Source organism: Lonchura striata, chromosome 14, assembly GCF_050655825.1.
Source record: "Lonchura striata isolate lonStrDom1 chromosome 14, ASM5065582v1, whole genome shotgun sequence".
Taxonomy (NCBI): Eukaryota; Metazoa; Chordata; class Aves; order Passeriformes; family Estrildidae; genus Lonchura; species Lonchura striata.
The window spans coordinates 3,868,183-3,882,926 of NC_140716.1; the positions used below are offsets into that span (position 1 = coordinate 3,868,183).

Genomic DNA, 14,744 nt, shown 5'->3' on the forward strand with positions numbered 1-14,744 from the left:
ACAACCCAGAGTCACATACATGCAGATATTGTGCATTTATCACAAAATCAGGCAAAGTGTTTACAGCATAGGTGAGAAAATTTGTGGAACCACTGTCACTCAAAGAGGAGGCTCTAAATGCAAGGTGCAGAAGCTTAAAGCCATGTACTGACAGACAGTTCCGTAAGTCCTGAAATTGTGACTCAGTTTTATCTCCAAAAAGTAGAGCTGAATTCAATCAAACCCCACATGATTTTCACAGAGCTTTTCAATCCCTTGAACCTACTGAGGAGCAATTCAGTGCTACTCTGCCCTTTCATATGTTGTGTAAAATGGCAGGCCGCTTCTACTGAGTTCTTACAACCACAGTTGGCTTTTCCTTTCTGGAAAAGGAAAAAAAAATGCAAGTCTGATTTTTTTAAAAAGGAGTTTTGAACTCAAAGCAGGAAGAAATAACCCATGCCTGTTTGCAACCCTCACAGCATGCTGCCAACCAACATTTTCCCTTACAGCTGTACAACAGCATTCAAAACACATCCACACACAGCCCCTCCTGGAGACGAAACACCTAGCTGAGAAAACAGTGAGCACATTTCTCCCCAGGAACAAGCAGGAATCTTGCTTTGCAAAGCTGCTGAGGGTGACAGGTTTGGTTTTGTTTAACTAAAGCTCATTCCCTCTCTAGGCACTGCACTTTGCAGAGGGAAAATAAATAGGCTGGAAAAAACCCAGAAGCTTGCAGGGGAGAATCTGCAGGGAAGCAAGCTGCAGTGTAAACAGGGAGGCAGAGCAGGGTTGGGGGTCAGGAGGGCAGGGCTGGATCTGGTCAGGGGGGGTGCAGGTACAGCCCCTGCCCTACAACAGGGTGGAGGCAGGAAAAGGGGGCCAGGAGCCACTTTCCAAAAAGGAAATTTCACCCTGCCCAGGATTTCCAAACTGCAATAATTTTCCATGGGCCAATCAGGGAGGAGCAAGGCAAACGCACCAAATTAGGAAAGTAAATACTAGAAGGGGGAGAGGAAGGAGGAGGAGGAGGAGAACCCAGCAACCAACTCCCAAAGCCAGCAGTGGGAGAGGGGTCTGAGTTTCATACTGAGCCCCACCAGCCCTCCCAGCTCTGCCTCTGGGAAGGAGGAGAGGACACTGTGCCAGCCTCACCCAGCACTGTGAAGCCATCAAGAAAGCAAAGAGCTGCCCTGGGAGTCAGATGGCCCGAATGCACAGCTACATGCTCCCAAAGGAGCATTCCCTTCTCAGGCAGAAACACCCAAATCACTTCCCAAGTCCGGCCCACAGGGGAGAGCTGCAAGACCCTGCCGGGGGAGAGGGGAAGGCTGAAGGGGCTGAGCAGGGATGTTTACAAACGTGTCAGGCTCTCCTCTGTAAGAGGAACTAGGAAATGAAAGGGCTTCAGCAAGCGAAACCTCAGATGTCTTTTGAGGTTTTCTGAAGACTGGGCTGGATTAGCTTCTGCTCGAGACAAACGGATGCAATCATTAATCATCCTTAGTAAACACTGCGCTAGGGGCTGAGCACAATTCAACACTACTATTTCCACTTTCTCCTTATGCAAAAGAAACATTCTCAGGGAATCAAATATCAGTTGCAGGCATATGCCAGAGTCAAAAGATACAGCCTCTGTTAGTAACACAAACCACACTGTGCTGCTTTGCACAAGATGACTGAATGGAAACTAACTACCATATGTTGGCAAAGGAACCATCCCCCTCCCCTCCCAGCAACAAGCTTCATCTAAAAAGAGAAGGTTAAATATAAACTAAAAGCAGTGCTTGAACAGAGGACTAAAACCACAGCTACCTCCAGCCCCCTCTTTCTAGAATATCTGCACTGCACATCTGTGCAGCTTTGTAAGGCGGTCGGAAAAACCCAAACAAGCCTCTGGATCATGCAAACCCAAACCGACTTCATTGTGACTCTGAAGTCTCGGTCTCAGCCATGCACATTTGAATACTACTCACTGAATTACTGCTGTCAGGAGAGATTTGCATATTATACCTTTTTACAAATGTACAGTCAAGAAAACAACCCAAAGGCTACTACTATTACTAGGCACACTCTTGCTATTTTGATGCCCACATGTTTTAAAATTCTAATATATCATCCTATACCACAACTCTCCTTTACTTTACAAAATACATGATAACTTCAAGTCACAGATTTAACTTCAAAAGATTTCACTGAAACTCTGTAGCCTCAACTCTTTGCCGAAGAGGAAAGAAAATATTCCATACAGTAACTTGGTGTTCATCTTATTTCTACTGCACATCCACGGATCAGATCATTCACAAAACAGGATACTCACCCACATGTACATTTAGATTGCTACAGCCCCTCAGTACATGGTCAGCATCCTACCCCCATTTCCTTCCATTCCCAGGAAACCATGTGCCAATGGCCACCCCTGTCCCTAACTTCAGATAACAGCAGCACCACCCAGCAACAACAGAATATTACTGAGACAAAAATAAAACAGGCAGTCTTAAGATAGAAAGTATATGCCTGCTTTCTTTTCTCCATGTATATAGGTAGCTCTCAATAAATATTTCTAATTCCACTGCCAAAGATAGACTCTATATGTAACTCTATAGTGTGAAACTAACACTCACGTTTACCCTTGAACCCTCTGAGCTCTTAAACTAAACTACTGCCCTACTGCTGGCCACCATAACGTTTTTTAGCAGTCTTCCATAATTCTGAACATCAAAGATTTAACTAGTTATTTTTAATGGGGCATTTCTTGCACCAAGGATACCAAACAAAACAGGGCTGACAGACTGATGTCAGAGAGCACATTTTTGAGAATTATCTTACCTGATAGTGCCTGTGGGGGATGGGAGGGGACTGACCACGCTCCGGAGATCCGGCTCCGGGATGTGGATCTTCAGAGGTGATATTTGAGGGTAAAGTGGCCGAAGGGGATGTGTTGAGGCTTCCTCTTTTACTTCCTCTTTATGGTATAAAGATGTGAACTGGATTTTTATAACCGTGCTAGGGAATCGGAAAGTACATCTGGAAAAGAAAGAAAGGGAAAAGTCAGTTTCACACATGATACTGAATGTATTTAAGAGGTTTTGTATGCAGCTGATGCATCATTAATTAATTCAAAGTCAAACATTCTCTACTGATCTTTTTGCCTAGTGTCTTGGGTAGCATTACTGATCATTCATAAAGCTCTGTAAATACTTCTCAGTGAATCATGGGCCATCTAGAGATGAGGTGCAAGCTGAAGATTTGGTTACATTCACTGATTTCCTCAAGGCCATGCATTCAATCAGTGACTAAGCAAGATGCACTCCTGCAATAACATACTCTGGGGTTCCTGCAATGTATCAAGGACAAGGATCTATTTTTTATTAGCTCATTGCACACATTTAAGTAAGATCCAAGTCACTAGAAAGTATCAAACCACAAGAAATAGGGAACAAAACAGCCATGAAGTCCAGGCAGAGCAACAGGCTCCAGGTTAAGACCAGAGTGTACTCTTTAAAGATTTGTCTCTAGATATTGTATAATTGATATCCATTTATATTTGTGCATGGGATGTTATAGGATCATCTAGCAGGTTTCAGATTAAAATATATTCATTAAGAAGTGCCTCCCTTTAGGGTTACAGCTAGCAGGTTTACAACAGGGCCCCTGCAAGCCTGTGGGCCTCATTTCTTCTTCAAGTAACATTTCTTTCCAACTGTTATTTAGAGAAAAAAACAATCACACAAGTGCAGCCTTCAGGAGATGCTTAGAAAATTCAAAAGGAAATAAGCACTGACATTTTCCATATTTGAACAGAAAACTTTCTGATTTACAGTGTCTACAATGAGCACAGGACTGTAAGAGTGAGTGTTCTTATTGCACTTTAATTAGACAATCATGTGCAATCAATACAAGCTTTCCAGGAATCATTTCACTGATACTAAGGTTAAAGCAGCAGGAAATAAAAACCAGGTTTCACCGTGGGAAAGGCCAGCAGAGCACAGTAATTGTGCTGGATTCCAGCATCTTGCCTATAGAAGGAAAGGAAGGGATTTGGGTGGTGTTGTTCTAGCACTGTAAGTGCTGGTGTGTGCTGGGCAGAATTCTTTTAACCAGTGCATTGTTGAATCCTGCCAGGTAACAGAACAAGGTGACAAGCAAGTCAATCTGTTTTTGTGACCACCTTATCTTAATGGTGCTATTGACAGAAATGCAGCTCTAAAACACATTCGCTTGCTCTTGGTTCTTTGGCACAAGCTGATTGTGCTGTAAGGTAATGCTCAAAATTATCATTCAGGCATGGGCAGCTCATTCCCATCTCCCACCTCATCTCTCAAATGAGCTGGCTCAGCATTCAGTGGCTCACAATGGCTCTGCTAGTATAGCAGGAGTTTGCATTGCATTTAATTCACTTCAGAGGTCCTGCCACCTGCACTCATTAATGCATTAAATAAGAACATCATTGCTGGCAATGCAGCCTAATTGTGTTTATCTAACCCTCCTAAACAAGGTTCCCTGCAGACTCGACATGAAGGCACAGTTCAAAACAGCAGTGTCCATGCCTTGCAGCGTCTGCCAGGAGCAGGCACCACCTCCTGAGGTGAACCTGAAACAAGGATGTTGAGCCACTGCCCTGGATTTTAAGCTTTGTACTGCTACATGGATTTGCTTAAAGAGAAAAAGCTCAAAGTACATATATTTGCAATGAGCATCACATGGACTAAGGCTCAAAACCAGTACAAGCAAAGCTTCATCATTTCTCAAGCCCTTATCAGGGAAAAGCTGAGCTGCCTGTCACAGAGTGATGGAATTCTCTGCTGTAACACCAACTGCTCAGCATTTTCCTGAGTCAAGGACAAATCAGTCCCTGCTCAGCAGTGTTCAGTGCAATCCCAACCTGCTGCTGATCAACAGGCCTGACTGCACAGAGCCCTAAGGCAGCTTTACAGCACTGCTGAGGCCAGGAGATCCCCCACTACAACCTCATAGCAGTAAGGTGCTCTATCCCACTGCCACTTATGTCTTCCTTTTCAGAAAGAGCCACTAATGCAAGATCTATATCTTCTAAATTGCTCTGAGGTGATGATAAAGTAACTTCCTAACTCTTCCCCACTTACTGATGCTGCAGTAGTATTAGATAAAAAGTGGTACCTGCACCCAAACCACTGTGAGAGGCTGTCCCATCAGCCTGTGAGTGTGGGCAATCTCAAGAAAATCTGTTACTTTTCCAAAATCATGAGTCAACCTGAAATGTGAAGTCTAAACGAAGGCAGTGAATGTGCTGAAAAGGCCCATCCAGCACTGCTCTTCCCTGCGAGCCTCCCCAGAGGACCCGATCCAGCCATGTGATTTACCCGCAATCTCAGCCTGCGACCAGGGCAGAGAAACAGAGCCTGGGCTGGGCTGACTACACAAGCAAACAATTCCTTGGCTGCTGTGATTTTGTTTTTAGACAGACAGGCTTCCCAGCTCACTGAAGCAGAACCCAGGATGTACAACCAGCTTCCATGGATTATGGTAACTAGCATGAACTTGGCCATTTTGTAAGGAATCAGTCCCAGGAAAACCGGGGGGTGGATACATGCATGGGTGCTCACAGCTTTAGAAAGTCCTGCAGCCTGCTCTGTGCTGGCTTCAGTACTGATACTGCCTGCAAAGCCAAGCTGGGCTAATATAGCTGAATTTATGCTTTTCCTGATGTAAAAACCTTCAACCCAAGAAATGGAAATGCAGTGCAAAGCAGATTGTAAATTCCTGTGGAACTCCTCCCTTCCCTCAGGGGTGAGAAGGTGCCTGGGATTAAGGTTATTGTTCCAGTCTATTATAACCACCACAGCAATGCAAGCAGGGCCACCAGCACAGCCCAAGCCACTGCTTCAAATCGACACAGTCTAATGCTGGGGCACTGCGTCAGTGAGAAATCAGAATAACATTATTTTGGAAGCATCTTGTCACAGGAAGCTCACTTTTCCAACCAAGAGGATAAACTTATATCAGGTTGTCCTACTTGGGAGTGAGGCACATTAGTGCAGGACTTTACACCTTTGAGAACTACACTTCTACAGAAGATAAGCAGGACAAGACAACCCAAGCAGAACTGAGCATGCATTCCTTAAGATTACTGTGTATATTTCAGGTTATTTAAACTGAGTTATACTATTTGATCCATGTTGCTTGATTCCTATCAAAGATGCAACAACAACTTTTACTCCTGCTTAACATTTTCATTATGAGAAAAAGATCAATCTGAAAGCACAGATTAGATTCAACATAAAAAGCATAATGAAGTTAACTGGTATTTCCAAGAGTGCCCAAGAGGCAGTTCTTTCAGACACCTCTGAAATTTCCAGCTGATTAGATGGATGAATTAATGGTCTGCAAAATCTTTGGTCTTGTTACCAGCAGGAAGAGCCTGCCTCAGTTACAGATCTGCTGAGTTTACACAATAACCTGCTACAGACAGGCCTGTGCTGCAATCAATCCCTTGGCCAGAGAAATTATATGGACTGAAATCACATTTACAGTATTGCACATACATCAATTCCTTGTGGGAAAGGGTTCCAATTTCTCTAGATGCCTTGCAAGAGAATAGGAAGGGGTTTTTTTAATTGTACTTTTTTTCAGTTTGTGTTAAAACTCAAAACACACAAACAGCCTCCACAAACTGAACAGAAACAATTTTTGCCTTTTTAGACTACAGACAGGAGAGAGTCACGGAAAATGGATTGCTGGCTCCATGCTGCCTGCTGGAGCGCACAGAATCCATAGCAAGTGGCTGAATGCATGCTATATATACATTGGAGACCAAGGGGAAGAGAAGGAGTGCACATTCCACACATGGTTACAGTCACATAAAAGATGTTGCTAGAATTTTGTTTGCTTGTTTTACACAAGACAGATTTTTCCAAAAGTTTCCTGGGTGAGCTCCTCCCACTGACAGCACAGCTCCCATGCTATTAGGCATCCTTCATGTGGTGAACCAGTGACAGTGACCACAAGCATTTCATCTACATAAAGTCTGAAAATAAAGTACTAGGAAACACTAGACTTTACATAAACAGTCACCCTACAGCAGACTTCAGGAAGGATGGTTAGGGCAAAAACCCAACAAAATGACTGCATACCCTGCATGGCTCTATAAAAAGTAGACATTTTCCTCCTCTTCAAAGCACCTTTTACTCACAGATGCAAAGGGAACGGAGATGCATTTGCCAAAACATAGTACCAGGTTCAATAGAAGCTATTACAGTCACTGACTTCTTTGTTAAAGCATCCCGAGTGCTGTTAGCACCAAATGACTTCTGCTAAGATCTGCTGCATGACAGCAAGAAAAGGCTATTTAAAGATTTTAAAAGGAGGCAGGAAACTGTGCTGGATTTATGCTTTTACATTCACACCGAGGAAAACCACAGTGACAAAAGAAGACAAATCATGAGAAGGCCAAGGTGAAACATACATATATATAATATACATATTACATGCATACATTAAACTTGGAATGATATTTATATATATTGTTATATATATATATAATCATAATGTAGTATGTTATGTTATATATAAACATCATTCCAGTTCATCATGCAAAAGGAACAACCAGAAAAGTAAGCTGGAACTACCACACATGCGTTGTAATCAGTAAGTTGGTACCATCTTTGTCTGCTTTATCTCGCCATAGTTTATGAAATCCTGTTGTTCCTGAATGTTGGGGGTATAACTGCACCAGTAGCATCTGTGGTACAGTGCTGAGATGCAGGTCGAGCAAGAAGCATTGTAGGAGGTGCTCTGTTAAAAATATCACTTTTTACAATTTGAATCAGACGGTACCATAGGCCCCAGGTTTCATTCAAAACCTGCTTAAGCAGGACTGTCTGCAACAGCCCCTTTTAAAACATGCAGATACTGTAACCACCCTGCTGACACTCAGGATCTCAAGCTTTCCCTCCATCACCCTGACTTTGTATCAGCATCGGTGGGAGCAGCAGGACCAGGACAGGGATTGTTCACTGTGAGGTGGTCCAACTCTGGACCTCAATTCAGGAAGGACACTGAGGGGCTGAGTGTGTCCAGAGAAGGGAAAAGATCTGGGGAAGGGTCTGGAGCAGCTGAGGGAGTTGGGGAAGGGGCTCAGAATGGAGAAAAGGAGGCTCAGGGACCTTCTGGCTCTGCACAACTTCTTGACAGGAGGGGACAGCTGCGGGGAGTCAGGCTCTGCTCCCAAGTAACAAACAACAGGATGAGAAGAAATGGCCTCTGGTTGTGCCAAGGGAGGTTTAAACTGAACACTGGGAACCATTTCTTCACCTAAAGGGTTGTCAAGCACTGAACAGGCTGCCCAAGTCAATGGCAGAATCGCTGTCCCAGAGGAATTTAAAGATGAGTGAATATGGCACCTGGGGACATGGAGGGATTTAAAAGACCTATGGAAGTGGCACTTGGGGACATGGTTCAGTGGTGCCACTGGCAGTGATGGCAGAATGGTTGGACTCGATGATATTGAAGGTCCCTTCCAAACTAAACAATTCTGTGATTCTGTGATGTGAGGGGACAGTAATTCAACTCTTGAGGATGAGGCAGTTATCTCTACAATCAGCAAATACCCTGGATTCAGCAAAAAGGGCCAGCCAGAGCTCTAATCACAACACACATCATGATGATAGAGAACTATGCCATTACTGGCTAAATTTTGACCAAGAATGCCCACAAAAACCCTTGTAAAAGAGAAAAAAAATCCTAAGCAACCCCCACAAAACAGCTGTTTCTCTGTTCCCTGTAATTTCTCTGAAAATCATTAGTTTTGTGCCAATAACACATAGCTCACCCCACAGAATACAGTACTATTTCCATGCACAAAATTCCAAAATCATGTTGAGTTTCTCAGTACAAGTGAGAATTTGCTGTCAGTCATCTCATGGTCAGGCTATTACCCTTACCAGCTATTTCAAGACACCTGACATAATTCTGTGGAGGGCAAGATGGGTACTTGTCATCCTTTCAGTGAATGTGTACCATAAATACCAACATTTCAGGCTACAATCAATGTGCAGGTGCTGTACAGAACAGCCATCAAAGAAAAGTGCCCAATTACCTCCTGTAACCCATTCTTCTTCATCTTCTGTAACCAGCTAAGCAAAGAACCACAAGCCTGCATCTATGAAAATCCTAAATCCACTCCCTAGTCACAAAATCCTTTGAAGCAGTGTGAAAGGATGTGCCTTGGACAACATAAAAGACTCACTGGGAAAGTTTAAGCACCTGTGCATCAAAAATGAAACTAAATTTGGTTAGAAAAAGATAAGTTTGCTTCACTTAACTAAATATATATCTAAGCCCTGAAGGTTTGCCCACAGAGAGATAAGCAGACTGAGATAAGAATAACTACCTGAGATTCTAATTTCTTCAAAAACAAGACTCTGAGAATTGCTGAGACCTCTGCAACAGCTGAGCTGGGAGTATTTGTTGACCAAGACTTGTTGCTTTGTGATGTTGCACTCTGCCCAGGGACAGCAATGCTTTTCAGAACTTCAGCTTTTCTACAGCACAAAGCCTCACTGCATCACCTAGTACAAAACAAATCACTTCAACTGCAAAATATTAAGAAGGATGTCTCCCATTTCAGTAACTAAAATAACCAAACCAATGATCTCTACCTTCAAAAAATAAACTAAACCTTGCATCCCAAGGGGAATAATCAACACAAGTATTTTGCTCAAAATGTGTATGTTGCCGGAATAAAGCAGTCTGAAGCAGCAAGGTGAGTGAAAGCACAAGTACAAAAACCACCTTTCAATCACAAATGAATTAAAACGAATATTAGTTTGAACAATTGTCATAAAACCATACAATAAGCTCTGAAAGCTGTCTGAGCTGTCATCAGAGATTAGGTACTATTCACCCCTCCTTTGCAATAAAAGAATAATAATAATAATAATAAAATCATCCAACATTTCCTGTTCCACTCCCTACCCTACAATTTTTCCCCTAAATAGCACTTAGTAAGCAATACCAATAAGAAACCAGTTATATCATCCACTTGGGTAGTGCTATCTCCATTTCAAACAAAGAAGTTAATTGCTCTGAGGCTACAGAGAGTTATGGAGGAAAGAAGAGAGATACATTTTATTCCTTTTAGTCTAAATACAAATCACAAAACAAGCATGTGCCTATCACCACGGTAATTTAAGAGTCACTATAATGCTTTTCCTTACACATCTCTATAGGCTGTGGGACACAGGTGGTGTAACTGCCACAGTTTTAAGAGTGATTGGTTCATTTTGGAGATCACTGCAGTCTAAAAGTAAAGGGTTTTCAGGATTTGCTATTTCCCTTTCAACTCTACTACTCTGAGCAGTTTAAGCACAGAAACCCTACTGAAGACATACCCATAAAGTCCTTTATCAAACACAGAGAGAAATACCTCATGGCTGGTAAAATCATTTGCTGTATACATGAAGAGATAAGCAAAGGGTCTGCAAGCAAATGGTGAAGTCCAGAACCCACATTTGTTCTTCCTGTAATGAATCAACTCAATCTGAAGAAAAGCAAGACATGCACTTGGCCAAACAGCAGCAGGATAAGGAAATAAACTGCAGAACTGCCTGCAAAAATGCCTCTGATATTACCCACTATTGTTCAGTGAGAGGAAAAGCTAGAAACATCACTGTTACTCTTTGTAACATAAATGACAGAAAACTAGATTTTAAAAGTACTGAGATCATCTGCAAATAAAGGACTACAGTGATCGCTCCCACTGCTCCAATGAAAGAGCAACCCATTGTAATGTTTGGTCATAATTAATCTGTAAGTCACCATATGAGTTTAGATCTGGAGGACTGTCCCTAACCTCAGAATTACCCTGAGCTCACAAATCACTTGTCTTGCATGCTTTGTAGCACACTCACTGTATTTAATATATGCTGTCATACTTAACACTGCAGATACACAAAGGAGTTCATCTGTCAGCCAAGACTGAACCAGAACTGCCTGTGTGAATATGTGAGTGAGCTCATGCTTGAAATAATTAGTTCAATTCAAAAGGCAGTGGTCTTACTTCTACTTAATGAATTTAAATTTTTTTCTCTAGGGAACTTATTCCACAAAAAGTTCCAGCAACTATTTCTCTTGCCATGTTCCACCAGATGCACAAGTAGCTGAATATTAGTGTTCTGGGGTTCCTGGCATTACCCATGCCTTAGGTATTGTTCCTGTACTAGAAATAATGTAAATCCAGTTTTAGTAAAGGCAAACTCACACTGAAGTCATCAGGAACTCATCATATCCAATTTGGTGGAATTATTATTGACTACCCTGTAATTCCAGATTACTGGAAGGATTTTCTGTCCTTCCCTGAAATACATTTGAGTTAGCTGGAAATCCTAATCTTTCCTGGACTTGCTGGGATGAGTAACTGGAAACTGGGTAAAATTCTGTGTCGCACGTGGAAGGCTCACTGGTTTCGTCTCCCTTAAAAATAATCTCCCCAAAGATATATCGTGTCACTAAATCCCATGTAGATTTATTTCAACACAACCTAAATCTGCTTCTCTGCTATAAGAAGCATTTCCTTCACTCCACCACCATTCCTTCTCTTCTGCCATTTCCTCTCAGTACCACCCCTGTGCCAACAGTACCATCCAAACCTCTGCACAGCAAGGCCCGAGGTAGCTGGAATAATTATACATCTCCTTTTTGGTGGGACTAAGTTGCCAGGCAGATCAGATCCCTTAGCCTTCCCTCCAGATGGCATCACCAACACAGAGAAGGTGGAGGGGAAAAATATCAAGTGCAGGGGAAAAATATCAAGCAGAGAAAGGAGATAAGAAGGTGCCAGGAAAAATGTTGCAGGTTTGTCTGGACTATAAAAAAGACAGAGCATGTAACCACAGTCTCAGATTTAAGCATCACATGATCCAAAGACTGCATTCTGCTTTCAGAAAACAAACTACAATTCATTCATTTTGAGAAAAGCTCTGGTCTTTATCAGGCAAATCACATCAGCCACATGCTGATACTCTCAGGCTGGAAATTTTCAAAACTTCCTGAATCAGAGATGTCACCCTTTCTTAAAAATTCAGCCTAATTATTTCAAATCCCATGTCACTCAGCTATGTAAAAGGGGACAAAACAAAAACCAAAAATTTTTTCTCCATTCCAACAGGAACATCCCGTGGCCATGTACCCATGGCAATCCTCCTATGGCAACTGGCAGGGCCCTTCTGCAGGAGCTGGAGTGGGTTTGTGTTTATCTCAGATGGGATACACAGGCTCTGCATGCTGCAAAATCAATGCTTTTTAGTACCTTTGTGCTTCCTGGGCTTATTCACTGAACAGCCTTGAGAAAGCAAGCGCAGTAAGATGGCTGAACAAGGACAATGCTTCAGGAATATTCAGAATTGCCATTTCTTGATCACAGTCGAGATGTTTTCTTTATGCTCCTTGTTACTGTTTAGCTGAAATTGTATGCACAATAAAGGACTTTTTCCCTTAATGAGAAGGCACCCAGGTTACACTGGGATTTTACTAACAATACAGATCGCCAAGCTTAAAATGAGGTATCCAACACAGCCAGACAAGATTTCAGATGGGCAAAGAGCGTGTGCAGACAAGCGTATCTACTTAAAACAAATACTACCAGCAGCATCAGGCAAAACCACAACTTAAAAAGCACGAAGTAAATTAGCTGTAATGAATGTTTCTATTGAGCACAGTTGCACAGGGCTTCCCTCTATGCCATTTCATCAAGGTTCAAACAAATTGAGAAACACTTCCACACAGAGGCAGATTTTCAAGAAGGCACTTTAGCAACCTCCTTTTGAAGACAGCAAAGTTCACAGCAAAATTTAGCCAGATTTCTGGGATTCTTCTCCCTGCCAGCAGCAGGCACACACAGATGTACACAGAAAATATCTGTGATCCCTCAGTTCCTGCAGACATCCCCTCACAGCACTGAGAGCAGCACTGCCACTGCCCATCCCAGGAAAAGGCAGCGAGTGAAACTCAGCCAAGCAGGTGGTGGGGGGAAAGGAGCATAAACACCCCCAGGATAAGAAAGGCTAAAAAGAGATCCCAGAAGCCCAACCCAAAGAACTACAAAATGCTGGTTTGGTTCATGTATTATCTTCTTTAAAAGCACATAGAAGAAGAGAAACGTTTTGAGTTTAGGCTCCCAAATGGATGCTAAAAGTAAAACCTTCAGGAGGGTTTGCTCTGTAGATATCATGCTGTGAAACTTCAACAGTCATTTTATTCTACATATCTTTCCCACAATTTCTTATCTTTCTTAGCAATACTTTTAATTGCTGTCAGAGAGCTAATAAAAATAGCTGATAAATTGAGCTAATTTTTCATTCAAGTGAGAACATTGGAGGCTGTTTCACACTGGAGAATTAGCAGTGAAGAATCAAGAGCTGTATTTTTGTATATATGTCTTTATTTTACATTCCTTACATATCTTTATTAATATTCTGATTTCACTCTTAGGAAATTATTTGAGACATCAAGCACAGCTTCACTTTCAGATTCTCCTCTTTGAGTAAAACAGCACAGAAAAGGGAAAAAAAGAGCAAACCAGGTAAGATATTATAGGTGCTACTTTTTCAGTGTAATGAAACACTGCAACAAGGTCAGGGAATAAATTCATGGAGTATCAAAATAGCAGCCCACAGAAGAGTAGGGGAGAAACTGCCAGAACTGCTGAGAAGGGTGTTTCAATCTGCTAATGGAGAGCCAGCAGGAATAGCAGGAGGCTCCCTCTGAAGTTGCCACCCTGCCTGGAGAATTAACATTATCAACAGGTCTTCTCCAGATTGTACTATCCCCAGCTTGGCAGGATGCCTCTTATAATAATCCTGCTCAGTCCAATGCCAAAATAACCCCGACTAGAAGCTGCTCCAGTCTTTTCCAGAGAGCCAACAAAGTGCATGCAAATGGTCAGGAATGTGCATTTTCAAAAATGACCTTTCTGAAAGTTTTTCAGCAGCAGCTATAAGCCAGCCCTAAGTGTTTGCTCATTTATCTTACTGTCCGCAAAAAAAAAGCTGAAGGATATTCTCAAAATACCATCACTATCACCAGTTATTTACAAACTCAATCCACACCTGACTAGGGATTTATTCACTTATCTTTTTAAAACATAAAAAGCCTCAACTACTAAGCTAATATTAAAATTGATCCAAAAAAATCCTGACAATTATTTCCAGACAAATGATAAGCAAGGTGATGTCAGAAACCAAGCCATGGTATAATCAAAAGAATATCATCAGTAGGCTTTTTAACAAACATCATTAAGGTGAAGGGTCTCTGCTGAAGCCCACCACAAAAGTCACCTCTAAAATACTGATGACAACACGCCATGGTTGTTACTGGTGCCCATCCACTGGGCAGAGAGAAACAAAGAGGTGGTGCTGTAATTGTACCTCCCTCAGCTTCACATTTCAAAACATTGCAGTCAGCTTCAAAATATGCCATTCATTCCAAACCAGGAGTGCTGGGCACAGGGCTGGCTATCAGAACACAAATTCCTGCTCCCTTCCCAAGTGCTCCTATTCCTTTGCAACCAGCTCACTGCAGGTCAGCAGCACACAGGGCAGATTTCATGGAGTACAGCCAGCAAAGATCTACCTCAAGTCTGCCAAGGTGCTAAATGCAGGAGCCTTAGGTCTTGCCTACACACACAAAAATTAGATGTGATTTTACATCAATATAAATTAATTTGCATCAATGACATCTACCTTTTGATCAATACTAGGTAGGGGTTTTGTTTGATTATTTTTATT

General features: G+C 42.2%; 1 protein-coding gene across 1 annotated transcript in view; it reads right to left on the reverse strand.

Moving 5' to 3' along the window:
• FOXK1 (forkhead box K1) overlaps nucleotides 1–14,744 on the reverse strand; it is a 56,488-nt gene that overhangs the window by 27,283 nt on the left and 14,461 nt on the right. Inside the window, exon 2 of the mRNA XM_021549418.4 lies at nucleotides 2,812–3,009. Coding sequence (XP_021405093.1) covers nucleotides 2,812–3,009 — 198 coding nt within the window. The remainder of the gene's footprint in view (nucleotides 1–2,811; nucleotides 3,010–14,744) is intronic.